The sequence below is a fragment of the Coffea arabica genome, chromosome 3c (assembly GCF_036785885.1).
Source record: "Coffea arabica cultivar ET-39 chromosome 3c, Coffea Arabica ET-39 HiFi, whole genome shotgun sequence".
Classification (NCBI taxonomy): domain Eukaryota; kingdom Viridiplantae; phylum Streptophyta; class Magnoliopsida; order Gentianales; family Rubiaceae; genus Coffea; species Coffea arabica.
In genome coordinates, this window is record NC_092314.1 from 830,327 (window position 1) to 857,709 (window position 27,383).

At 37.5% G+C, this 27,383-nt stretch overlaps 3 protein-coding genes across 5 annotated transcripts; 1 reads left to right on the forward strand and 2 right to left on the reverse strand.

Annotated features, from left to right (window-relative positions):
* Positions 1-393: 393 nt before the first annotated feature.
* Positions 394-16,043, reverse strand: LOC113733890 (uncharacterized). 3 transcript variants are annotated; one of them, XM_027260112.2, is made up of 24 exons: positions 15,699-16,043; positions 12,484-12,564; positions 12,287-12,386; positions 12,113-12,197; positions 11,944-11,993; positions 9,948-10,027; positions 9,708-9,767; positions 8,337-8,436; positions 8,171-8,248; positions 7,921-7,985; positions 7,641-7,709; positions 7,480-7,557; positions 7,298-7,393; positions 6,037-6,107; positions 5,837-5,914; positions 5,654-5,747; positions 4,802-4,897; positions 2,850-3,067; positions 2,653-2,767; positions 2,345-2,476; positions 1,894-2,001; positions 1,708-1,817; positions 1,513-1,614; positions 394-1,429 (listed from the first exon to the last, which is right to left on the reverse strand). In XM_027260112.2, the coding sequence occupies exons 1-24, from the start codon at positions 15,741-15,743 to the stop codon at positions 922-924; spliced, it is 2,619 nt and encodes an 872-aa protein (XP_027115913.1). In that variant the 5' UTR covers positions 15,744-16,043; the 3' UTR covers positions 394-921. The 3 variants fall into 3 exon arrangements, 2 of the variants coding, with proteins under 2 accessions (XP_027115913.1, XP_071937760.1); XR_003459174.2 differs by lacking the exons at positions 394-1,429; positions 1,513-1,614; positions 1,708-1,817; ... (1 more) ...; positions 2,345-2,476; positions 2,653-2,767 and having other exon boundaries at positions 2,911-3,067; positions 5,654-5,742; XM_072081659.1 differs by lacking the exons at positions 394-1,429; positions 1,513-1,614; positions 1,708-1,817; ... (4 more) ...; positions 4,802-4,897; positions 5,654-5,747 and having other exon boundaries at positions 5,986-6,107.
* A 1,313-nt stretch (positions 16,044-17,356) lies between these two features.
* Positions 17,357-25,202, forward strand: LOC113733891 (dihydrolipoyl dehydrogenase 2, chloroplastic-like). Its single transcript, XM_027260114.2, has 15 exons — positions 17,357-17,974; positions 18,679-18,825; positions 19,272-19,406; positions 19,530-19,647; positions 20,151-20,275; positions 21,210-21,335; positions 21,432-21,512; positions 21,845-21,907; positions 21,988-22,062; positions 22,138-22,216; positions 22,300-22,400; positions 23,332-23,445; positions 23,956-24,069; positions 24,321-24,392; positions 24,791-25,202. The coding sequence occupies exons 1-15, from the start codon at positions 17,417-17,419 to the stop codon at positions 24,836-24,838; spliced, it is 1,956 nt and encodes a 651-aa protein (XP_027115915.2). The 5' UTR covers positions 17,357-17,416; the 3' UTR covers positions 24,839-25,202.
* A 1,361-nt stretch (positions 25,203-26,563) lies between these two features.
* On the reverse strand, positions 26,564-27,256 carry LOC113733892 (large ribosomal subunit protein eL29z). Its single transcript, XM_027260115.2, has 3 exons — positions 27,142-27,256; positions 26,914-27,023; positions 26,564-26,789 (listed from the first exon to the last, which is right to left on the reverse strand). The coding sequence occupies exons 2-3, from the start codon at positions 27,013-27,015 to the stop codon at positions 26,706-26,708; spliced, it is 186 nt and encodes a 61-aa protein (XP_027115916.1). The 5' UTR covers positions 27,016-27,023; positions 27,142-27,256; the 3' UTR covers positions 26,564-26,705.
* Positions 27,257-27,383: the final 127 nt, after the last annotated feature.

Sequence of the window (27,383 nt, forward strand, 5' to 3'; positions counted from 1 at the left end):
ATGGTATTTGATATTGACATTATCGTATTTCTTAAATCTGAAAAAAGAAAAGAATGACAAAAGCATGTTTTGTCCTGAGCCCCAAACGTCAATTACAACCCTCAATTGGAAATCTCAATCAAACGCTCCAATCTCTTCCCTCAGGCAACCTCTACCCGCCACCCCAAGCCACTTGCCCACACCACCATCTCAATTTCTGGCAGCCTATCGCACCGTTCTACTTAGCCCACTCATCTAACTGACAACTGCCCTAATCCATCACTCTAAGCTGCTCCCAACATCCAAATTACCCTTTCCATGTATCTGTGGGATTCCAAAATCCTCGGGATTGGCTGTTGTCCGAGCCAATCTATTCATTCAGATAGCCAAATGTTTTTGGAGCTAATATTTCAATTTTCCAGCAAGTAAAGATTATAATGTACAAGTTCATACAAACTATTTCCTCCCCAAGAAAAAAAGGGGGGAACTTCCGCAAACTACATATTACACGGATGTGAAACTGAAAAATTAGCTTTAAGCCATCCTCTCTCGAGTGCACCTACACCTACCGTATCTTGCAAGATCAGGGGACACCCGTGCAGGGCAATTTTATTGCCCTATAAGTGCTACATAATTAAAAAGCATAAAAAGTCAAAATTATGTGCTTCCAAAAATAATAAAAACAAGGGAAAACTATAGCTAACAAATGTTTACAAAAGAACCAATAAGTCAAATAAAATGTAAAGGAAAAAACACTAGAAAGGAAGGATGATTTCTTAACACCTAAATAATGGCACTGTACAATATCCTCTCTTGAGTGTTGATGGAATGGTTTTCGCCGGTTCCTGTCTGTTAGTCGCACGCCCAAAGCCAATAGACCATTGGCGCCAATTCCACCAATCATGTAGGCAGTGAGCACAAAAGGAAGCAAAAAGATGTATTTCAAGATCCATTTACAGCCATCTCTGGTGATGCCTTCGGTATCAATGGACCATCATCTCCATGTTGTCCGTTATCCGGAGAACCACACAAGCCATCTGTAAAGCACCTAGGAGAAACTTCTTCTTGGTCAGCAAGATTGTCCACATCTGAGCTCTTCCCCTGGTCAGAAGAGCCTTTATGCCCCTTTTCTTCATGATTTGCTTCAACTGGATTCTTGCCTCCATCTGTTCGGAGAATATCAGGAGCACTGCTGATTGTTTTCTTACCGGGTAATACAGCCTGACTTAGGGTTGAGCACAAGGCAGCAAATACACCTTCATTTGGCTTTGAGCTTTTATGTGATCGCTGCAGCTTTTTAGGTTCAGGCTCATCCTTGGTAGCCAATTTGCGTTTCAACCGGAATGATTCTACTTCATCATCTTCACCAGAATTATCTGCCCGTTTTCTTGATGGTGGTTTGTAATCTTCATCATCTTCATCATCATCATAGTCAACTAGCCCACCAGACCTTCAACATGACGAAAAGAATAAAATAAAATCCAGACTGTGGCATGTTAATAAGGAGACTTGACATCAAATAGAGGTTAATACCTTGTAGAAGGATAGGTTGTAGCAGAACCATTAGGCAAATTGGGTTGGGATTGTGCTCTCTTTCTACTTGGCATAGATGCTGATGCTGAATCTTCTTCATCACTATTTAAAACCAAATAGAAAGGATAATGTATTAACCAAATTCAATGAACACTCACCAAAATTTCAAGTTTTGCATCAACAAAAAGCACACACCTGTCGTCATTGAAATAATCTTCCTCTTCCTTCTCGAGAGCACGATCGTCAATTCGTTTTCTGGGGTCTAACACATTAGTGTTACTTCTCAATCCAGCATTTTCAAGCGCCTGAAATAGTCCATTGCAAACTAAACACAGTGACCCAAAGGCAAGATACAAAAACCAAGATGGGTACAAGTAGTACCTGTTCATATTTAACCTTCAGCGAACGTATTGATGGCAAATTATCAAATTGGGCTAACTGTTCCCAGAAAGAATCAACTAAGTACTTCAACAATATCTTCAGGTTCTCCTGCAAAGAACACACATTACAACAAGATAAGCATTTGTCCTGCTACATCTATTTTTGTCCTGCTACATTACAATAAGATAAGCATTTGGCCTGCTACATTACAATAAGATAAGCATTTGTCCCCATTACCCTGTTTAGAAACTAGATGTTCCATGTAAGAATACCTGAAAAAGAGTTTCCACCTACAATTACTATTTTCTACCTCTCTAGACTCATGCACAGAAAAGACCAGTTCTACTCAGCAGGAGAATTCATGCTTAGCCAAACTCACCATTTCCATCCCAGTAACTTTCCTTTCCTGACCGAAGAACATGAAAAAACTTAAAAGCAAGAAAATGAGTACCTTTCTGATATACTCAAAAAGTTCCAGAACGGCAGAATTGAGCAGATTATAACGACTGCCATTACTAACAAAAGCATCAACAATTGGTTTCAACAGGTTATTCTTCACAATATGAGACAACAGATTTTCGTCCTGCAAAATGCCAAAAGGTATCACATAGCCGGTGAAAGTACAGCAGAACTGCTATATGTTCCAGTAAAATTTCTAAAACAGAATTGAGTTTATTAAGGAGTAAAACCCCTAGCAACCAATAGAAAATTCAACTATTTTTGCATTAAATTTTGCTATTGCAGATAAAACAAACTTACATTGCGTGAAATAAGAGTTCTAATAAATCTAACAGCAGCTACTACGAGGTACTTTTCTCTTCGGTGTGTCAGAAGCAAAACTTTATCAATCACACTATTGAGAAGAAAGTTACACCTGCAAGATAACATTGTTACGACACCTATCTGAGTCTCAATAGGATGATTTTATGTATGGGGAAAAGGTTACAAGAATTTACTTTATTCTATACGGGTGGTGCAAAACGCAAAAGCATAGCAGATCACAAATGTTTAATAATATTTCTGGCTTGACACTAATTTGATTTCCACTTTCTTCATCTGATCTCCCAGATTTACTGACAGCTTGAGCAGCGCTATTAGGTGGGCATGAGGATGTTATGACATCAATCAAATGACCCAAGTGCTTCTCATAGAAGATGTCGATGATAGACTCTCTCTGCAACATCATAAAAAATGCTCAAACAGGATAAACAATTCAAAGACAACACAATCAAACCACGGCCACTTCTACTTCCCCCGGTTTAGCAGTGATCACAAAAATCACAGTATGTGAAAAGGAAATATATAATTACCTAAAACAAAAAAAAAAAAAAAAAAAAAAACTGGCTAAGCATATAATCTTCTAGGCATTGACATCTGAAACAACAATCATCGTGAACCAAATTGCAGCACCTATGGGCTTGTTTGGAAGTGAAGTTTTTGGCCAAGTTTTTTAGCTACTAGTTTTTTAACAACTTTTGCTACAAGAAACCCAAAAAACTTATCAAAATTTTTTACTTACACACTTCAAAATAATACAAAAAAAACTTTCCCTTCAACTTTTCTTCTTTTTCCTCCCCCACCCAACCGGCCACCACCTCCACCACCGCTTCCGGCGCCGGTAACTATTCCGGCCAACTTTTGCCGGCTTTCCTCTTTATTTTTTTTCTCTCCCTCCCCTCCCCCTTTGACCGATATGTTGGTTTCCAAGATCTCTTTTTTCTTTCTCCCTCCCCCCTCCCCTCTTTCCCTCTGCCTTTCCCCGCCACCTTCCCCCTCCCGCAGCTTGGGGAGAAGGAAAATTGCAAAAAAAAAAAATTAATCTCGGCTGTTGTTGCTTATCCTGCCAGCAAAATCATTTCTGTTGCTGCAAAACTCATGTGCAAAACTCAGGTGACGGCAGAGGGAGAGGGAGAGGGAGGGGTGGCGGGGGAGCTTTTGCAGGGGTGGGGGAAGGGGGTTGCGGGCAGAGGGAGAGGGAGGAGGAGCTTTTGCAAGGGGTGTGGCGGGGGGAGGGGGTGGCGGGGCAAAGGGCGAAGGTGCAGAGGGGGGTGGCGGTGGAGGAGGTGCTGGTGGAGGAACAGGTGGTGGTGCAGGAGGTGGGGTTGGTAGTGGAGTTGGGGGTGGAGCAGGCGGGAGAGTAGGAGGATTGGCTGGTGGAGGCGTTGGTGGTGTTGCCGGAGGTGGAGCAGGTGGAGGCGTGGGAGGAGGGACTGGAGGAGGCCTTGGCAGAGGTGCTGGAGGTGGAGCAGGCTGCTGGGTTGCTGGCAGGTTGCTGCGTTGTGTTGTTGCTGCGTTGCTACTGGGAAGAAGAAGCAAAGGGGAGGAAAGAAAAGAAAAAGGAAAGAAAGAAAAAGAAAAGGAAAGAGAAAGAGAAAAAGAAAGAAAAAAAAAAGAAAAGGAAAAAAAGTTTTTCCACCTTACAAAAACTTTTACAAAAAAATTTTTCACCTTAAAATTTCTACAAAAAATTTTCAAAAACTTCTACAGTGCACTACAGTAAAATTTTAGACAAACTCTCAAAAAACTTAGGTTCCAAACAGGCCCTATATTTGTTTAGCACCGCAATCCATATGCCTTATAAAATGTGTGTATGTGGGTGGGGTGGTTTTTTTTTTGGGGAAGGGGGGGTGGTGAAAAAAGAAAACATCTATTACATCTTAAAATAGCAGAGGTCTCCATGATGTTTAAAGGTTTTCAATTTTTATCCATCACATGGTTTTTCATTCCATTAGCAACTTTGTCAACCAAGCCAATGAAATATGTCAGTTTCTAACCATATTTCCCCAAGAGATGGATTATAATTTAAATGAACACTGTATCAATGAAGACATAATTCTGCTTTAAAAAAAAAAAGAGGAATCAATTTACCAGAACAAAAAATAGATTGCAAAAGGTACAAGAAACACACCTGTGATCCTGATGTATACGAATCCAAAAGATTACGAAGAATTTCAAGAAATTGACAATGCATGTCATCTCCAAAATCTGTAAGCATACCCTTCACCTAGAAACAACCAAAAACAAAATTCAAATTTTGATTTCGTAGAAAGCTCCCAAGTTAGCACAATATGTTAAAACACTTTTATACCTCTGTCAGCCTTTTCTATTTTAAAAAATCTACGAATTTTAAGAGATTGGCATGATATATGTATTGCTTGACACATAACTATAATCGCTCTCTGAAGACCCATCAATTATGTTTTCAATCCACTGGTTTCACATCCAAAAAGATCAATTTTTTAAATTCATAAAAACTGTCGTGAGTTAGCACTGCATCTTAAATCCTTTAATACCATTTATCAGCCTCCAACGTGTTTGAAATTTGTGTTATTCTAGGAGGTAGGCATAACACCCAAATTGCTCCCTAGTCGCACAGCTACAGCTGCTTTCTATAAATCATTCCAGTTACAATTTGCAGCAAACTAGCTTTATATAAGGGAAACAGAAGCAATAGAAAAATAACAATATCAAGTAATACTTTTGTACACAGCCAGGGAAATATGAAGGATGATGCTCCCAAATATAACATTTGACTCAAATTTCAAGTAAAAAATAAAGTCATCTGATATTTGTGGTAGAAAATCTTGTACATAAAATTCTTGCTCATTTCTTGCTAAATCATCATATTATAGCATATTTTTGTCAGCTTGAACAAACACAACACAGACACCAGATATGGAAAATGGATAAAAATGGAGCCCCAATTTTCAACTGATGCATTCTCATTAGATATGGAAAAGAAAAATAGGTAATTACTCACCAAAAGCCCAAAAAGAGGGATCCCTTCCTGCCGAGTTACATAAGAGCGCAAAAGGTTTGGATCCTGATTTAAGAAAAGAATGAGGATGTCTGTCCTGCACCATTACAGCCATTCATCATGAAATTTCATCGGTTGGAGGTGAAGACAATTACATCCAAAAAACAAAAGCATAGGGTTACTTACCCAGTTAATATGAGCTTTTTATCTTGACTCTGCAGGATATCAGCTATGATCTCAAGTATGCCTTCATTAACCAGATCCCTACAAGCATTATATTTTCAGGTGCAAAAATTTCAGATACCAGAAGCAGAGAAGAATGCGAAAAACATTACTCTTTTTCCTGCTCCCTATCCCTATATCAGGTTAGGATCTTGAACTTATACCGATATAGCCGAAGTTGGTGCACCATCTGTAAGCTCTTACTTAGGGAACAAAACTCATGCAAGAAGAGTACCTACTTGAAGAAAAATGTACATCAGCATCAGTATAGCAACTTGTATTACAGAACATGGAGCCTACTTCTCATGTCAAAACAAAGGAAATCAAATGAACACCTTATGACAAACTGACAAGGAACAACTTTACGCAAACATGCACCAATTGGCACAAGAAAGTACCAAAGAGAGACTTCCCAAGACTAAGAGCAAGGTATGAAAAACAGAATCTTTTTGGGACAAAGCCATAAGCGGATGAAGTAGACTTGTTACAAAAAACAGTTACTAAAATTAAACTACTACAGGGTAAACCATGAATATCATGTAGCTTTATTGCTGGTAAGGCAGATATTGCCAGTAAGACCTGATAGTAGTAGTAGTAATACAGTCACATTACGCAGAATAGTGGGAATCTGGGTTGACCATCAGCTTTTGAGGTTAACCTTGATAATAAACCATAAGGCTTTTGTCTAGAAAATCTGATAAAGATACAGGCCTGCACACATACTATAGGTAATTGCAGATATTCAATTAGTGAATCCTAGTGCCTAAAAGACACACACCAACAAAAACAAAATTTCAAGACATAAAAATCTTTAATAACATCCTCAAACAAAATTTTTGGGAGTTCAAGACCTCAGAAGCATGACAAACATACAACATGCAGATACTCAGAGAGAGATAGAGAGAGAGAGAGAGAGAGAGAGATTAGTCACTAGAGGGGATTTGACTTTAAGAGAATGAGCTACATTATCAATAAAATGTGAGTTTATTAGCAGGATTCCGGAAGAATGACCATGCCAGTATAGAAAGATGCAAATAATCTGCTTAGTAGCAGACTGCAAGTGCCAGGATTGTTGAATTTATATATCCAGCTGTGACCATGATACAAGTTACACACAACCCAGACATGTGACTAGACTAGATATGCAAAATCATAGTCATTATACTCCATCTATATGTGACCTTCCACAACAAGATATTTGTTCACAACAATTAAAGCAATAGTTGCAAATGCATGGTCACTTAAGATAATTCTATTCCCTTAGTTCTAACAGTAGAAATAATTAAGACCTCTCTAAGCAGTTACTCAATATTTAGCTATTACCCCTTATGATACTCAAACCACGTAGGACAAAGACATATACTTCTGAATATAGTAAAATAAGTTAGGGCCACCAGAGACTCAAACAAAAATGGAGATATTCACCAAATTTTTTTTAGATTCTGCAGAAGTTGAAGATGACTTCAATCTTGCAAATAATTCTTGAATGAAGGTGTTGTCATCCTTTAACAACGAGACAACCTATAAAATAATACCATTATTAGATGCGCACAAAAGCACATTAGTCATACTCAGAATAGGCAGATGATTTATGTCAACACTCTTACAGTTGCATTATTTGAATGAATTATGGAATTAAGGCTTGCAACCGTAGCCTCGTCTAATACTCTAGGCAGAATGACATCCTGTGATAGAAAAGTAAATATCACATACAATCCCAATAAGTGCAAGCATTGAAACTTGTGACTAAGAGTTAAAACACTCTTACCTTGAGATAACCAACTCTGTACGTCTGATGAATCTTTGAAAGAACCACTGAATCCTTAATAGGTATGGCCTATAATATGTGAAAAAAGAAAATCATAAGTCAGCATACATGTAAAAGCAACAACATGTCAAGCATTCTATACTTGGGAAATTCCCTTCCCCTCTCAAATCAACCCCCACCCCTGACCCCCTTTTTATTTTCCTTTTTCTTCTCATCCAGGAGCAGCTGATTATGAAGTGGCAAGGAAGGCTGGAAGAGCTGTTAAAGTCATCTACATTACCTCCTTAAAAACCACATTCTCTTTAAGGAAATTCCGATGATGAACATGAGGTACATCAGGATCATCTGCATAAAGCAAATTTGTAAGAATTCTAACTGCAGCAGCAGCAACGTATATAGCTTGGGTATAATGATCACATAGTAAGATATAACTACCAAGAACTATATCACAAAACAGCATAATAGAATTATAGATACAAGTGAAACTTGATTTTAGTTGGAAAGAGAAATATAAAGCCCAGGCAACTCACATTCAAGGCATCCAATTATATCCATAATGTATTCATCACCAAAAATTCTATCATAGATCTGCGTGCTATTCAGCAAAACTGCAATCCAGATGATCGATAATTAGCCACATGGAAACAAGCAGAGAGAAATTATACGATCGGAAAAGGAAAGTAAAAGTCTACTGACTAATTCCTCGGACTATTTTGAAAACCATGTGAAGGCCATCAATGTTATCCAAATCTTCACAAATCCTGAAGAGATCCATAAGCTTCCTAATAAATTCTAGCTGCACTCAACAAAAAACCAAAAAGAAAAAAAGTCTTAGTTCAATATCAGAAAAGGACAGAGATGTAGAAATATGAAAGCATGAATTCACAAAGGTAACGTAGAAGCACAAAGGATGTGACAACTGTTAAAATAGAACACATTTGCAAACAGACAAGCCTAAACCAGGGGAAAGCTACCAAGAAAAGGGGGGAGAAAAAGGACAAACACAATTAGCAATCAACAGGTAGCCCAATAAGAAAGTAAAAAAGGCCACAAAAACAACTATTTAATTGCCACAAAAGAATGGGTCATCACATTTACAATGTACGGAGATTGGGAAAACAAGAAAAGTGAACTGTTCATAGTATAGCAAGCAAAAAGTAGAATACTTGCTCAACCTAGAATATTGAAATGCTGGTACTATGTGAAATCAGATAAAAAAAATGAGTTCACAAAACAATTTAACTTAATTGTTAAAGCACCATTGACTGACAAAGTAGTCTATAGAAATCCAGGTTTTGTATTGCACCCCATAGAATTCTATAGGTCGTAACTTTCCAGATTGATAATAATCACAGAATTTTGCACATCCAAAAATGCATTTCCAGAAATTTTTAAGCATAAAAGTCAACAGAATGAAGGTCAGCCATTTCAATTCTCTGGGCAAAAGTACATTTGTCTTAGCAAACATGACAGGGACAACAGTTCTGCATGAGAAACCAGAACACTTGAATGCCCCAAAAGACTATTAGAGTAGGACACCAGCCAAGAAATAATACATACTTCCCCAGAAAAAAGTTCAAGAGAAATATGATCACAACTAGGATATCACACACTCCCCCTGCGAGGCAGAATAGAACTTCTAAAAGAAAGCTTAACTGTGCAGAACAGTGTCGGTATCATAATGAGATAAAACTATTACTCATAAAAAGTTCTAATAAACTTTTAAATACAGATCAACATCACACCATCTATATTACTCCAAGGACATTATCAACAACTATATAGCATACAAGCCCACGTAATCAACAAGGCAATTACTCAAATGCATTTCTGACAAATCTCAATCATACATCAGGTCAGGCACAGGTTAAGGCAGGCATGAATGCCACAGTGCCTTGCACAAGGTTGCCCTTAACAACTCGAAATATTGACAACTTTAACTTGCGCAAACTCCCTATACATCTTTGAACAACCTAGATTAGCATGTAAGTCAAGCTTCTATCGTAGAGACACATTTGGCAGAAACACAAGTGTGACAGAAAAGGAGGAAAAAGAAGAAAAGCTTACATCATGTAGTATGAGATCTGTAACACGCAACTGATCAGCAATCCCACTTTCAACTATAATCTGCAAGATGAAAAGCAAACTAGTCAACGTTATTAACAACATATAAAGCAAAGAGCATACACCAAAGAAGACGAAACCAATAGCAACAGAAAAACATTGTTCACATGCAGACACAAAGGATACGTAGTAACTGCACAACAACATATTAAGAGACACAGCAAACTGAGAAATTGCAAAAACCTTTAGTATTAAAGGTAGTGTAGACAGCTCAACTGGAGGCAACTCCCGCAATTCACTATTGACATTATGGTATGTCTCATCTGGAAATTACAAGAATAAGAATTAGTTCATAGAAAGGGGAAAGTAGCTTTTTTTCAAAAGCACAAGTTTAACATTTTCATTAAAGTGCATAAACAGGTCCCAACCATCGCCAAAAAATTGGACATAAAACAGAAAACAATCGAGCATCAAGGACAATCATAACTTTGAAAAAGAAAACAGAAAAAAGAATGGGTAAATGAAAAGGCATAGCAAGAAGGTAATCTGATATGCTTCTCCTGGGACAAAATAACCCAAGTCGACATGACACCAAAAAACCTCATAATATTGGTACACTAAGGAGCTAGCATTAAACAATGATATTCACTGGCAGAGCCCAAAAGCTAGGGCCAAACTCATAGGAAATATGTGACAGATGAGCATCTTGGCACATTATGATGCAATAAGCACGACAAACATTCACCCCACCAATTACTTTATACAGGATTGGAGATCAAATACTACCAACTTAAGAAAGTCCTTTAAATCTTCAGAAAGAAATTTAAACACAAATGATAGACTTTATATTAGCACTCACAAAATTTTAGCTGCAGAGAAACAGCACTAGCACAGTATCAGAAAGAATAGAAGAATAAGAATAACTTCAGCAAGTATCTAAGAAGAAAGGCGGAAAAATAACAAAGAAACTAGGTAATACATTCCACATCATACCGTTTATAATTGAGTGAATAAGCCATTAAGCCCATATGTATCTTTGGACAAAACTTGGAGTTACCACTACATGCAAACCAAGCAACATGAACACTGGCATTGTAAAGCTTTGTAGAAACTTGTTCGAGGCTAAACTAGCGAAGTACCCCAAGCTCAAGGCATATATCCAAGCAAATTTATCTAAAACTAATTGTCATTACACTCTAATCACAAGCACTTCTGTAGGCGTAACAAAGTTTTCTAGAAATGGTGATCTCAAGTCTCAGCCACTATATAGCAAGTCCAACTGAAATTACTATAACATATTAACAGATCAAGAATCCATAAATCCCTGTACTCACAGTCACAACAGAAACACTAAGTTCAAATATTCACCAAGAACCTGCCAGATATAACATCAATAATTTGATTAAAATCTTAAATCTAATTAGCGATGGAAATAAAGGAAGCAGCTAAGACCAGCAGCCCCAAACCTAAACCATAAAGAAAAAGACAAGGTTCTTCACTGTGGTCTGATATCCTGACCTAATCCCTCAAACTTTTAATCAGAGCTATAAAAGCAGCATCATCCATATGTTCCCCACAACCCCCTGGCCCCAAAAAAACTTTTAAAGCCTGGTTCCTCCATATCACCTAACAACTCAGGGAAACTAAAATGAGAACACAATATCAGGATCAGAAATATGTCCCTAAGCTATTCCAACCTTAGCAGCTAAACAACAGAAGTGTAATATGTGAAGCTGGCAAATGGCTCAAGACATGTTCTAACAACTTTATAATACTACACGTTGTAACGACCAGAACACGAATTATTATTGTACTCCAGAGCTCTACCCAGACCAAATATTCTAAGCTGCCAAGTCTGATTAAGAAGTTAAGGAAAATTCAAATAAACAAACCCTGCCCCAAGCTGCCACTCAGAAAGAAAATCAGAACATGCAATTCACCAAATTACTGTAATACCACTCAACATGACCAAAAAAATTTTGATTTTAGCAATTTATAATTTGGTTAAAACCACACGTGCCTTGGCATTAGTAGATGATATACCTCCATAAAAGATCAACAAAGAAGCAACATTAAGAAAATGGAACAACTTTTGGTGCTGGTGAGTTCCTTATATCTACTTAACCATCCCACCAAAGTTAATTCCCAGATGTCTAGATTGATAAGCAGTTTCCACAAGGAAATCAGACACACTACACTTGTTTCCCGAACAAGAATTACACAGATAACAAATACTTACTGCTCAAGGTATTAAAGTGCATGTTCCTTTGCACATTACAAATGTTGTCCCTGCACAAAACAAAAATAAAAATTACTCGACGTAATTCAATGGTTTTGGCCTGTAATTCAAAGAGCAGAAAAAAAGAACTAACTAAAATAGCAAAAAAGAGATGGGCATCAAAACTTGCCAAACGTAAGAGCAACCAGTTGTTTCTTGAAAGCTAAGGGCCAATTCTGTTGCATGCTCAGGATCCCTCCAAGAAATGATTGTATCTAAAAATATAAGAGATTAAAAGCTGGGGTAGACAACAATGAAGGAATTTGCGAAAAACATGACAATGGCTACTTCAACAAGAAGATACCTTCTTGTTTGCGGTAGATGTCATCTGAGCTTATCCGGTGCACAAGTAATGTTTCATCATCTTCTTCACTAATAACAAATAAACCTAACTCTTCCGATCTCTGTTCCACAATTAAACAACCATGATTGCAGAATAGTAGAGCTTCTAAACATGAACCACCCGGGAAATATAACACTTAATAAAGGAACTAGTCAGACCTGTAAATAATCAACAGTAACATGCCCGGTTCCTTGGTCATCCCATTTACCATCATCATTCAGCCGATAAACCTTAACACGCTGAAATGAAAAATTTCAACACAGACAAGATGAAGTGGGAAAATATTTTTGGCTTCCAAAAATAATAGTACTTGATCATCTAAGTCGACTATTGATAGAAGGTATGCAAAAATGAAGAAACCTATGACTAAAAAATTCCATGAAGCTATCAAACAAATTTAACAACAAAATGTTCCCAGGACACTGCTCTCACAACAGGCAAGAAGGCAATAATAGAGAATAATAGATGATGTTAAATGACGGGATTCAATAGCTCAATATCTGCTGTAATGGCGATGTTTGATTTCCAGCGAACGGAACTTTAAAAAAAAAGGTAAACAAAGGTTAACTGGGGAACAGCTTTTACAAGAGTATGAGCAAGCACATGTCTGTATGTTGCAGTGTTCCAAGGCCATCCAAAGATAGTTAAAAAAAAAAGTATAAAGCACAGCAATGGACATTCCAAAGCTAAGTATCGTAGAATAATTCATACATCTAATCCTGGAAATAGTTTGGATAGCAACAGCGCCAGGAAATATATTTGATTGCGAAATGCATTTTTTGGGTGGCATGCCTTTGGCAAATCTTGATACAGAGTCAGTTGGGCTACTGTTCATTTTTTTCAAAAATAGAGAGTATTTCAAAAGAAATACTTCAGCTTGAAAAGAACAGTAATTACTATAAAGCTTTTCTTTCTTTTTCCACAGAATACAATATCTTCAGATGTGACCTTCATAAAAAAATAATTATCCCTTTTGTTAGAAAATGCAATATTATCAGTTTTGATCTTCCTTCCTTGTATAGAGTGGCTAATCATAATTGCAAGCCAATAACTTCACAACTTCAAAGAAACCACAAGTCATTCTTTAAGAGTCAAGATAATGGACAAACAGTCTTGCCTAGTTGGAATGAGTAAGAACAACTCTTTTACATCAAAAATCTGTTTAGAGAAAATAAAAAAGTCAGAGGCCCTATATATAACTATTCAACAGATGAAACTCTAGTCCTCGTCCTCGCGCTTACAAACGACAATAAAAAGAATTACCAACCACCATGTTGGCATGTATACAGCAAAAGCCTCACCTTTACGTAAACATGACAAAGGTTGAGGCCCCAGGAACCCAATCCCCCCATCCCCCTCCCCGCTTCTTAAATCCCAACCACCATAAAAACCACCATGTTGGCATGTATACAGCAAAAGCCTCACCTTTACGTAAACATGACAAAGGTTGAGGCCCCAGGAACCCAATCCCCCTGTCCCCCTCCCCGTTTCTTAAATCCCACCTCCCCCCACTGGGAGAGTCCGCCACCGGGGTAGGGGGAGGGTGGGGGACACACAAAAAAAAAAAGAGTAAACATGGAAAAGAATAAAACAAGGATGATCAAATCACAACTTTGAAACATATTGATGGGATTCCAAATGTACTTCAAAACTTCTAAACCAGAACTCACCTACAATAATCAGTCTACCTGGACCGTCTCTAATACTAATCTTTTAATAGCTTTAGTGTTTTATCATTAATACAACTTATTTTTATTAACTAGAAATGCACACTAATCTTCATATTGAAATCAATATCTTATTTGTTTAGCCAAGTGCTGGTTTGGTGAACTGTCTAACAGCAGAGCCTTTACAGTAAAAGAAGACAAATAAATTAAAACAGAATATGAGAAACTAACAGAATACATCTGACAAACTATAAATGATTCCACAGCCTATCAGTTCCCTATGGGAGCAAAATGGGTAAAGAGTGAAAGATTACTAGCAAAAAGATGATGATGCAACACCAGTTTCTAAAGATGTAGGTATGATAAGCACATACTCTTTTAACTTCTTCAATCCCCCCCTCCCCACTCTTTATGTCAAATACATAGTGTGCCAACATATCCTATTGAGAGCAAACATCAAAATGGTTAAGGCCCTTCTTATACCTAATTGCAGATGATCAGTAACTGCACTTAAATTTGCTTGGCAATCATTTAAGTATTCCCAATCAGAACACCAGCCAACTGAAAAAGCTCCACAAAGCTTGATCTTAACTTCCTCAAATAGCAAATGAAAGAACTTTATGACTAATAGTAATGGAAAAGATTACAAACCTTTATAATTGAAATACTATCACAAGAAAGATGCATCATTTTTTGGCTACAAAAAAGTTATAGGACTTCAGTTTTAATATACCCCCCCCCCCTTATGGAAATATCTAGCCCCAAATTAACACATTTTACTTGAATAAGGTAATTACCATCAAAAGCCCCCGAACAACAAAATGTTTTTAAGTAAATTACAATTCCATGTAAAAAAAAAGGATTTTCTTTCTACCATGATTCAGCATTGCAAAAGACGTATACGCATTATTTAAAAACAACAAAATCATGGAAAATTAGTCGCAAAGTGGTTAGGTACTTTGTTCAACGTATTAGAATGAAGGGTTACAATCTTGCTGTCTCTATCACCATCAACTTTTGACTCCCCACTTCTTTCATCCCACCCAACACCAGAACGAAAAACATTTCACAAAAGATGAAACCTTGCATGAAATGATCAACTATAAAGCTTTATTAATATGCCAACTGCAACTATGTTCAAATGCTATACTGAGCAGGTTCTTAATATACAAAGAACAATTCGTACTAAAATCTCACAATTAATTCACAGTAAGTCATCCTTCCTACACTGAACAAGACCCCTGAAGCGAAGAATGAGGAATGTAGTTTTGAAAAACTTAACCCGTCTGGAGTCACCCAAATACAAGATCTAAGTTGAGACAAAGATTTAAAAGTATCAAGAAAAACATGTCAATCCAAAGCTAAAACACTTTTTCTTAAATTTCGTTTTTCCTAAAAAAATTATGCCAAAAGGAACTGATTGGCAACGAACCACTTATGCTTAAATCCTAAAGTTGAATAAACCCCCGGGGGGGGGGGGGGGGGGGCGCCAAAAGCATATCCTTCCTAAGCTGAACTAAACACAGCAAAACGACGAATTACATGCAATTAACTTGTAGAATCCGGATAGAGGAGCAATTAGAAAACTTAAATTTAGCTTAATTTTCCACAGCGAAAAAAAAAAAATTTTTTGAGTCTAGAGATAAAGCTAAAATTCTTTTCCAAATTTTTCATTTTCAAAACAAATTATGCTCGACGGAAGTCACCTGCATCGAATTGTTGGCGCTGGGGGATTTCTCCTGGGCACCCATAGACAATTTCTTCGCTATTCGCGAAGTCAAAACTCACTGGAAGAATAGCTGCTTGGACTCGACTATAGCAACCGATGCATGTAGCTCCCAAAATTAGGGTTTTGATTACAAAAAATAATGAACTAAATATGTCAAAAGATTAGTAGCTATTTTGAAAATTCAACCAAAATAAGATTAACGGTTGCTTTAAGCAAGATCAACTGGCGAAAACCCTCACTTCCATGAACAAATGAATCTTCGATACTTTTTCTTTGGGTTCTTTCTCTCTCTAAAACGTTTAAGCTCTGGCTTTGCTTTGTTCACTTTCTCTCTCTTCTTTTTATTCGTTTCTGTGGGAGAGCCCCCTGTGCTCTCTCGGCCATCGGAAGACAGAAACTAGTAACTATAGCCAATTGTCGATAAAGCCCTCTAAGTTTTGAGAAATTATGGATTGTACAACTGCAGCTGAAATTCTCTTTAGCCAAGTTGTAGACTTGGCTAAAGAGAATGTGTTATTTGCTTTGGTCTGTGCCAAGTTGTAGACTTATTTACGCGTTTTCCTCTTATGAACTAGATTTTTTTTTTTTGAATTTTTTTCTTAAAGAAAATTGTAAGTGAAAGAACTCGGAACTTAAATATCTTATCTATACTCCCTTCCTCTTTTTTTTTTTTCAAAGAACTTGACTATTAGATTCTCAACAGAATACGAGTTAATTCATTATTTTTGAAACTTGAATAAATTTTTATTTAGTCAAAACTGGGGAAAAAACAAAAGACTTGATTACTAATTTGGATAAAAAATTTTCTACTCGGTAAATAGTCAATGAACTATCTGCACAATTCTCTTATCAAAAAACGTAAATAATAGTGTAGAATTTATTTCCTTCACTTCTAATTTCCTATTTCATTTCAAGTTTACTTAATTTTATTTGAGAATTGCACAAAACTTATTGTCATCATCTCTCATTCATCTAAAAAGGAAAGAGCATTCTCTAATGAGTGAACCCCCTAGTTTCCACGTAAATTCGTGTCCATGGGATTTGGTAGGTGTCCTTCTAACGTTAGTGGTTGACCATTATTGACCTATTTTATTAATGACTTTAACAAATGCATGAAATCTATTTCGTACCTTCAAGATGAGAATATGCTCAGTACTAGTAGTAGTATAAAATACAGCCACCAAAGTTATGCAAATCCGCTGTTGTCTTGAAAAAGCCAAATCCATACTTGCAAATTGAATCTTCATTTTTTTTTAATAATAAAAAAAAGTAAACCATTTCTTCCCATTGGCACTATAATTTTATCAGAGTCAAATCGATAACGCAAACTGAATGGTCATTTTAATCACAAGTTAATCATTTCTTGCAATTGGTAACCATCCTTAATCATCACAGTTTACTAACGAATATCATGGACCGAAATCCCAACTGGGCTAAACCATGGCCACCGAGTCCGTTCTTGAGCTGTAGGTGAAGGTTTAAATCTCACCTGCAATCACTTGTAATAAAAAATAATCTAAAGATAGTGTCGTAACATTCCCTTGATCTAATTAAATTTGTATATTTACTAGATCCTAATACAAGCCTCCTTAGGCTCCCTCTCCCTTAGATTAGAGGCTACATTTCCGGAGGAATTGGAGAGGGAGAGGTCTCATTATTCATACTGCTCATGCGCTCCTCAATCATCACGGGCCCATGGATCCACGATCCAATGGTACCGATGGACACGTAAGACCCACTAGCAACTGCTTTATCCCGCCGACTTTCAATCAGTTATCGCTGATAGTAGCGGTAATACGTATGCCACTCCTTCAGCCTTCCAATTCCATTTCACACCACCATAGAAGCACACACACTCACACACACACACTGATTCAACTCGCCTCGGTTCACGCTTTCACCCCACAGAATTTTGCTACAGATTCCCAAATGCAGCCCTCGCTTTCTCTTTGCATGCCTCACTCTCCCAATTCCTTAGCACTCGACTCGTGTTCTTCGCTGACTTCACCGAACCTACGTTTCTGCGGTCTACGACGGGAAATCTCTGGGTTTTCAGTTCCCTCGCAGCTGAAGCGCGGCCAGTTTATTCGAGCAAAGAGGCTAATTTTTCCGAGAAAAGCGCAGGCGAGTCCAGCGAAGGTTTCTGCATCTTCGGATGATAATGGAAGCCCTCCCAAATCCTTTGATTACGATCTCATCATTATTGGCGCTGGCGTCGGTGGTCATGGAGCTGCATTGCATGCCGTGGAAAAGGTTCCAAACATTAATTCCATGAATTTTTTTTTGGTTTTAAAATGTCGGATTTTATGTGTTTTTGAGCTTTTGCTTATTCCTTTTCCGTTGTATAGTGTTTTGAGCTAAACTTTCAACTGAATGATCGCACAGACGTCGCAAGCTTTGAAGTTTGAGCACATTAAAGTTGAATTTTTTTATTATTGCTGTATTTCTGGTGACATTTAAGCTTAGGAACCAAGCCATAAATAAGTGATCTCATCTGTTGGCTTTGGCTTTTAGTGCAAAAGTTTCATGCTTTTCAGTTTATGCTGTATTATATTACTTGATCATTTGGAGTCTTGGAGCTCAAAATCAAGATTGCATTGGTTAGTTTCCGTCGATTTGGATAAATAATCGAAGTTTGGTGGGTAATCGACTTGTGATCGCGATGAAGCAACGTTGTACTTTGATTGTTTTGTACTCTTTTTTTTTTTGGTCACAGTTAAGTAATTTTGGCCCGTTGATCCTGTAAAACTCCTTTTTGGAAATGAAACTGACAGTGGTAAATAGTACAGCTATTAGAAAATAAAATGTGGACTGCTGATTGATCTTCTGGCAGTAGATTAATAAATTTATTACTGATAAACCTCTATAATACATATGTACATTGTGCATAGATGTCGGAAAGCAACTTTCCAATGAATCTGGAATTCCACGTGAGTAATAAGAATTTACCCTTGCAGGGTCTAAAAACTGCCATCATTGAAGGAGACATGGTGGGTGGAACATGTGTAAACAGAGGCTGTGTTCCTTCAAAAGCTCTTCTTGCAGTTAGTGGCAGGATGCGAGAACTCCAAGATCAACATCACCTAAAGGCTCTGGGTTTGCAGGTAATCACTTGATAAAATCAGACTTGGTGGTTAGCTGTAGTCTTGGATTCCGGTTGGAGCTTAATTTATGTGAACTACATAGATTTCTGGGGCATTGATATAGTGCTGCTATACATACTTGTGATGTTATTCCTGCATACTTCATTTATTGCCACCATTTTTTCCTTTGTCTTTTCTGTTTTGTTACCATTGCACAGCATTCTTGGAGTGTGCTTCATGGTATCCCACAAATTTCAAAATTCTTTAGCTTATCATGCACAAGGATTTACTTTCACAGGTAAAATATACTGGAAGCAAAGACAAAATTTGTGGCACTGATCTTTGTAACATGAGAGCTAGTCATGAGATGCTCCAGTCATATTTTGAACTTATGTTGGTTGCAAATTGTAACTTCCCCGGCTTATGATTTGCCATCTATTCACTCTGTTTTCTGTGATGCAATGCAGGTTTCTGCTGCTGGGTATGATAGGCAGGCAGTGGCAGGCAGTGCTAACAATCTTGCATCAAAAATTCGAAGTAATTTGACTAATTCTCTGAAGGCATTGGGTGTTGACATTTTGACGGGTATGGGCAGAATTCTGGTAAGTAATAGATGCTATCATGTGGAAGCAATCTGGACAAAGATTTTTGCACAAGAACCAGATATCTTAAACACACAGAAAACCAAAAAATTGAACAGTTAAATGCTTCCTATAACTATTCAGGGTCCTCATAAGGTCAAATATGGAAAAGTTGGCTTCTCTGACAATGTTGTTACTGCGAGGGACATTATTATAGCAACTGGATCTGTTCCATTTGTCCCTAAAGGCATCGAAGTTGATGGTAAACTTCTGTACCTGTCTGTCCTGCGTCTATGCCCAACATTCTCTAGTAAATTTTTTTATCCCAAGAAATTTGGTATGAAAGAGAAGATGCAGTCATGGCTCGATGAGAGTGTGAAAGTGAGAGAATTTTTTGGGGGAGGGGGGTTGTGGTGTCTAAGCCATCACTCTTTTACTTCCATGCACGCATGTATTAAGTAAGAGACTTAGCAGCAGCCCGTTCATGGCTTGATGCACCAGTTGATGAGCTTTGGACGAGGTAGCATACAACTGATCTAGACCATGAAAGTGGAAAGCTTGATTTCTTATGGGTGGGGAGTTTTTTTTGGGGGGGGGGGGGGGAGGGTGTGGTTGTCATAAACTTGGGTTTGTATATGAATCCAAGAACTCGAATACATTTCACCTTGCGATACGTAGTGAATTTTGTGTGCGAAAGTTTTAATGCTGGTAATTTTTATAAGGTGATGCTTACAAAAATCTTCATGTTGATTTATGATCCAACAGGGAAGACAGTAATTACTAGTGATCATGCACTGAAATTAGAGTTCGTACCTGATTGGGTTGCTATAGTTGGAAGTGGCTATATTGGGCTTGAATTCAGTGATGTTTATACAGCTCTTGGTAGTGAGGTAGTTTCTAGTTATTTATTATTTTTCAGCTCTTGTTTTTCTATTTCATCAATTCATCTGCACAACAAGCAGTCTATTCAGTTATTACTTTTTGAAAATGTAGTTTCTGTTTCAAGCAAAGGCAGTGATAAAGATGCTTTTGCATCCTAATCTTGCACCTCTGCATTACTTGTTACAGGAAAGTGTGACCTTAATATCTGGCTCTGGGAACTTACAAATTTTAAGTTGTTCGTAGTTGATATCACTAACTGCTGGTTTCTGGCTTTGCTGTTATTTTCTAACTAAGAACTTGGTCAAATTCCCCTTCGCCTATTTCTGGGCACTTCTTCAACCAGTGCGAATGCCTAAAATTTACTTAAAAGACACTTTAAGAATGGAAGAAGTTTTAGAAGCAAATATATCGAAGCAAAAGGACTGTTTTGCCGTTACATCTTTCTAAAGCTCATTGCTTGTTGCATTTCCATGTATCTCTTGTTTTAACAGACTACATGACGAGATCTTTTGTGAATTTCAATCTCCTGAAAACTTTAAAAGCTCAGAACTTGTATAAAATTTTATTGTGATTCTTTCTTTAATTTTTTGAATTCTGAGATAGTGAATTGACTATTTCTCTTGTTTGTAAGTACTTTCTCCTTTCTGAAGGAGAAAGAAAAAAGTGCCTTTGTTTGTTCACCTGCTTTATTTGCCAAATAATTGCCTGATCTTATTGAGGTAAACCACTACTTGTCTCTGTCTCTTCTTTGTTTGGATAGGTCTTCAGGTCTAAAAAATCTTTTTCCATTTTTACCCTTTACTTTTCATGGAGAAGAAAGGTTTTCTCTAAAGGAAGTACCCCTCTCTTTAGTCATTGTAGTTCCCTTTTCTAGTGTTGATACGCATGCTAGAACTAATTTCCTTTCAGATGTGAACTGATTAGTTTATGTTAAGACTCTAGGTAACTTTTGTTGAAGCTCTGGATCAGCTTATGCCTGGATTTGATCCTGAGATTAGCAAACTAGCTCAAAGGGTGCTGATAAACCCCCGGAAAATCGACTACCACACAGGAGTTTTTGCAACCAAGGTGATTTCTTTGTTCTTGTCAAATTATTGTATGGAGAAAGTATGTAGAAGTATTGAGTATTTAGTAGAAATTCGTAACTTCTGATTCTTTCAGTAGATAACTCCAGCAAAGGATGGGAAACCTGTCATAATTGAGCTTACCGATGCCAAGACCAAAGAACCAAAAGACACTCTGGAGGTAATTTGCATGTGGTGAAATCTATTGGCAGCTCTTTCTTTTGATCCACAATGGCAGTCTTTCCTGTCTCTTCTTCTGCTTAACACTGATGATTCAAAAGTTGAAAAAACAGTGGCCAATACTTCTTATAATGGCTACAAGAAATACAGAGACAAGCAGAACTTGAGTTTCCATTTCTTTCACTCTCTAAGTTTTCCCCTGTTGAGTCAATAATCACAGTAGGAACTATAGATTTCCTTGAATCCCAATAAAGACTGCAATTTACACAGGTATATTCTTCTCATCTTCCCTTGCCATTCTTTACAATCTGACACTTAAAATTCTTATGATAGGTCGATGCAGCACTAATTGCAACAGGAAGAGCCCCATTCACTAACGGTCTAGGGTTGGAGAATGTATGTCTTCATGATATAAGCTTTCAAAAGCCTGCACATTTTGCAGAAATAATTTCAAAATGATACCTGTTTTCTTCCAGATTAATGTAGAGACACAAAGAGGTTTTGTCCCTGTTGATGAGCGCATGCAAGTCAAAGATAAGGATGGAAATCTGGTTTGTTGCAAATACATTTTTTTCTTTATCTGTGGCTACTCTCAACCACTACTGACATATTACATTCATTTGCAGGTTCCTCATGTCTACTGCATTGGTGATGCAAATGGTAAAATGATGCTAGCTCATGCAGCAAGTGCACAAGGAATTTCTGGTAGGTACAGTTACTTTGTAAATATTGGACACTATTCTCCTTGTTCACCCTTTTGATAACTTGCAGAGTCTTTCTTCTTGTAGTTGTTGAACAGGTCACTGGAACGGATCATGTGCTCAACCATTTGAGCATTCCAGCTGCTTGCTTCACCCATCCTGAAATTAGTATGGTTGGATTGACTGAGGTAGAAAGTTGATTTTTTCCTGGAATTTATTCTGCCATAATGCTGGTTTTTAGTCACTTGTCTGTGTCCTCTATCCAATTCATTGAAAGCTTGGCAATTACTACAGTGAAGCTTTTGCCTTCTCTACCTTGATGCTAGTAGTAATATGAACCAAAGTTTGGTGTATATAATTCTGTGAAATTTACCAAAAGAAGCAATAAATCTTGTATTCGCACAAAATGCAGTACGCATTGCTTCTATGCACATCTACCTCTAAGCCCCAAAGAAAAAAGATTGAAACAAAAGAAGATAGCTAGCAAAGAAGAAAAGTTATACCTATGCCCTTATCTGACAATGAAGTATGAAGATCCTTTATTATGAAGGAAAAAAAAGAAAGAAAGAAAAAAGCAGCAGACTGTTCCTAATGGTTTCTTCATAAAATCCCACTATTTCTCGTGATGATTGGAGTTTTATGTAGTCATTCTTTTGATTTCTTAATAGTCACACAGAGAGCAGGGGATCTAGTCATTACATACAGCTAATTGTTCTGAAGAAGATTTGGCTCTGTAGTTAGTTTTGCTGCTTGAATGATAGAGAAAAGAGGGCAAGAAACTTGTGAAGATGCATAAGATTTTATGCTTTATGCATGTATAAGTTTTTGTATTGAAAACGTGTTGATGAATTTATTTGCCAAAATAGTCTGCGCTCTTTCTCTTTTATCTTAGTGCTTGAACTGTTGTTGATCTTGCACTTGTCTGCATGTACCATTTTGTTCATTAACTTTCAGGAATATCTTAGTCGTCATTTGAATTCTGTAAGTACGTTATTTAACACTCTTTGTGGAGTGCTTTACTAGTATGCTGGTCGTTTTCTATCTAACCAAGAACCTTGTAAAGTGATGTCTTCTCCATGAACATTTTGAACTCTCATTTTTCACTTGCACCTTTTGCAGCCACAAGCGAGAGAGAAAGCTCAAAAAGAAGGGTTTGAAATAAGTGTTGCAAAGACCAGTTTTAAGGCCAATACCAAGGCCCTTGCTGAAAACGAAGGGGAGGGACTCGCTAAGGTTATACTCTTCTTAATTATTTTTCATGTAAAGATTTTCAGGGCATGATATTTGTGACTAGAGGAGCACTGATGTTTACATCCACGCACAGTTTTGAACCAATTGCAGCCTTGCAGTAGACTCTACTCTGGCAGTTCTAAAGCTAGAGTTCTATAAGATTGGCTTACTTTATTGTGCATGTGATTCTTGAGTAATTGTATTGCTAAATATACTAATGAAAAGATCCAACATCTTGATCCTATCCATTCATAATCCTTTAACTCAAATTTTGTGAGTTCAGAAACCAAACTAGGCAACCTTTTATTATTACTCGAGGTGGAAATAATTATGGATCCATGACAAATTTAAGCTCAATTTAACTTTTAATCATCTATTGTCATGGTTGAGTTCTTATTCTTTCAGTTATATTAGTGGACAAAGTGATACACAACTAGAGTTTTCAAAGCATGAATTTTCAAATGGATGTATAGTTAGATTGATCTATAGCCTTAAATTTATATTGTCTTCCAGTTGATATTCAGACCTGACAATGGTGAGATTCTCGGAGTGCATATTTTTGGGATGCATGCTGCAGATCTCATTCACGAAGCTTCAAATGCCATTGCACTGGGCACACGTGTTCAGGTCAGTAATTCTCCGTGATCTAGCTTGATGGATCACTGCCTTCCATAACAGTGTGAACCACTTTAACAGTACCCTTGCTCCAATAGTTTTGTTCCCTTCCTCTGAGAACTCATTTTTGTGAAGTTTTGCACAAGTTTCCCCTTGCAAATCACAAACAATTGCTGTACTTTGCCCATGGTGTTTTTTACCTGAATTAGAATTAAATGTTCAATTTTGAATAAAATCGATTTTTTACTTCTTGGTGTTGGCAGGACATAAAGTTCGCCGTTCATGCGCATCCAACACTGTCTGAAGTACTTGATGAACTTTTTAAATCTGCTAAGGTTAGCTTCTGACCCTTGATATGCTTAAAGATAAACAGAGTTGAACATCATGAAGTGTCACAACTCACAAAGGAAACCCCAAGAACGGCAACAATTGGAAGCAGAATCAAGTTCCGTAATCTAAAGTTGATGAAGCATATACTTAACAGCTTGTCCTGATTTAGGAATTATTGACAATTCAACTTGTCTCAGAATTTACTCACTTAGTTGACATTTAATTGCTTTTTTCAAGCGCATCCATTTTCTTGAAGGCTGCTCACATTAACAGCTCGTCAGTGACATAGATTTTCATCCTATTGAAAAAATTGGTGGATAGATATTATGTTCCAAGGTTAAATTTTCAGAATATGCAGTCCTTTACATGTCCAATCTGCAGCATCTCTTTTCTTTTGGTCCAGGTAAATGCTCGTGGAACAAGACCAATTAGAGAACCGATTGCTGTCTGAAGCTGCTTCACTGTTTGGCGTAATGTATCTGAAGAAACTTTCTTGTGCCGATAGACTACGGATCAATTTACTAAGAGATAGGAAGAATAATAGATTGGGATTTGGGAGAGCTTGCTACTTTCTCAAGGGCAGCTGGACCCGGCTTCTCGGATGATAGCTAAATTCTTTTCCCAAGGCTTTGCATATGTAAGCCTCTGAGAGATTCTTCAGTGACTACTTTACACGGACCTTTTGGTTTAGAGCAACCTGTGTCATTTCTAGCATTGTTTGCAGGATTAAATAGGGTTTTCTGAACCATATATCTAGTGTATGCTAAAGTAGGTTCAATCATTTCTTTCAATTCATTTCAAGTCAGGTTCCCGAATGAATAGTACCGCCGTATCGTACCACTCTTTGATTATGGGAAGCAATAAGGTCATGGTTAAGGTTTGAAACAATTGCAAAGAGGTTATTTCAACTCTCTGCCAGAACATTCCCGAAAAACCTTTTAAAAAACTGAACCATCAGGGCTCAAATCGTGCAACTTCATCACGTTACACGTATCGAGATTCCTGCCCTTAACACAATGGTAAGGGGTAACATATATATGCAATGCGCCTGCCTGCTGGTCCCAACATGAAAAGAACTTGCCAACAATACTTAGCATTTCTAATATTACCATTCAGCATTACAGCATCAGATCTTCGCCAGCTGTTGACAAAATACACACGCAAGTCCTGTTCTCGCATCAAGCAACCTAACAAAGACCAGCACACACAGCTTGGAAAGCATATGTCGTTTGCACCTAACGAAAAGTCATTCAGTGGTCAAAGGTCTTACAGGAAAATCAAACAGCCTTTCAATAATCAAATCCTCATCCAATTTCAGCAGTAAACAAACAAAACACCACATTCCAAGATAGATTATTATCAATTTCAATCTGACACAATACAATTTGCGCAAAATCTGACAATGATACAAAAATCCTCAATACCTCGTCCAATGACTTCCCTCTCAGCCATTTCTAACTTTAGAGGATCAAAACTCAGTAAGAAATTTAGTAAAAGAGCAGCATGGGATTATAGGGTTTTAGGGCTTAAGCGAGCAACTCTTTAACATGCATTCAGACCATCCATCTCAACTCAAACGCATCGGCAGTAATCATATCCATTCCATTAAAGAGCCTTACATATGACTGTAACTTTGCAGAATGATACAGCACGAGCCTGAGATCAGAACAACCCATACTACCTACCATAAGATTTACACTTTACACAAGACAAGCTATTGCAAAATCACGAGCCTGGATAATCACATTCAGCTAATCCAAAATCATAACTGAAACTCCATGTATTCTCATAAACAGCATTGCCGCTTCACTATCACAAGATCTCAAGAAAGCAAGGAACTCAACTAGAGGACAATCGACTCTGCTTCTACATTCCTGTGCAAGCAACACAAGAATCAAAGTATCCTAGGCACAGGATAAACTTAAGTCAAATAAACTGGTTCAACAAAACTATCAGATCATTTCTACACAAACCACATACACAAGATCAAACAAATGCACTCCTTGCATACCAGCACATGCAGCTCAAAATAATGTCCCGGCAGCATTCATACATCAAATGATATTAAAATCAGGCAAAAAAAATTGAAAATTCAATCAAAGATCATTGTTGGTAAAATAGGTAGTAATCCAGCAGAACTGCAGCTGGGTTAATTGAGCTCGTACAACAACATAAATAGAGCCAAATATTCTTCCATTAATCGTAGCTCAACACAGTAGAATAATCCTGTCCCAATTTAAAATTGACAAAAATAAAATAAAACAAAAACAAAAACTTCAAATAGCTAAAAACAAGGCCTCATTCTAGTTTCTGGAAATCTACTCGTCCCCACTGGCAGCTTCATCACCCTTTTTGTTATGCTTCCTTGCATACCTCTGGTTTCTCAAAAACTTGGGATCCATCTGATACACAAAAAGTCAAATTTCAAATTATTAAACATCAAAAATACAACACCAGTACCAACCACACGGAAACATTACAAAACATTATAAAATTTATTAGTGTTGAAAGGAGAAACGAACAGACCCCTTTGGTGGAAGTGTGGCGGTGCTTTCTGGGCTTCTTGATGCCGTTCTTGTGAGCCTTATAGGACTGGTTATGAGCGGTGTGGTTCTTGGACTTGGCCATTCTTTCTTCTCTGTTTTTTCATCCAAAAAAATTACAGATTTCTTTCAGCAATATATTTCAAGGAAGTCGAATAAATCAAGATGCCCAACTTAGATGGGAAGATTAACTCGGGAAGGAGTAAAATACCTGGGTCGGGTTGAGCCGGCGACAGAACTTGCAGAGGGTGAAGGAGATGAGCTTGGGGAAGAGAGGAGAGGGTTAGAGATGGAGGTTTTATGTTGAGATGGGAAAACCCTAGCTCCGTGTCGCGGGCGAAATTACAAAAAATGGCCTTCTACAGTTTGGGCTTCAGGGAAATCCATGGCCTATACTCCCGAAGGAATTAACACAACATTTCGACTTGGGCCCCCTTTATTATAGATCAGTCC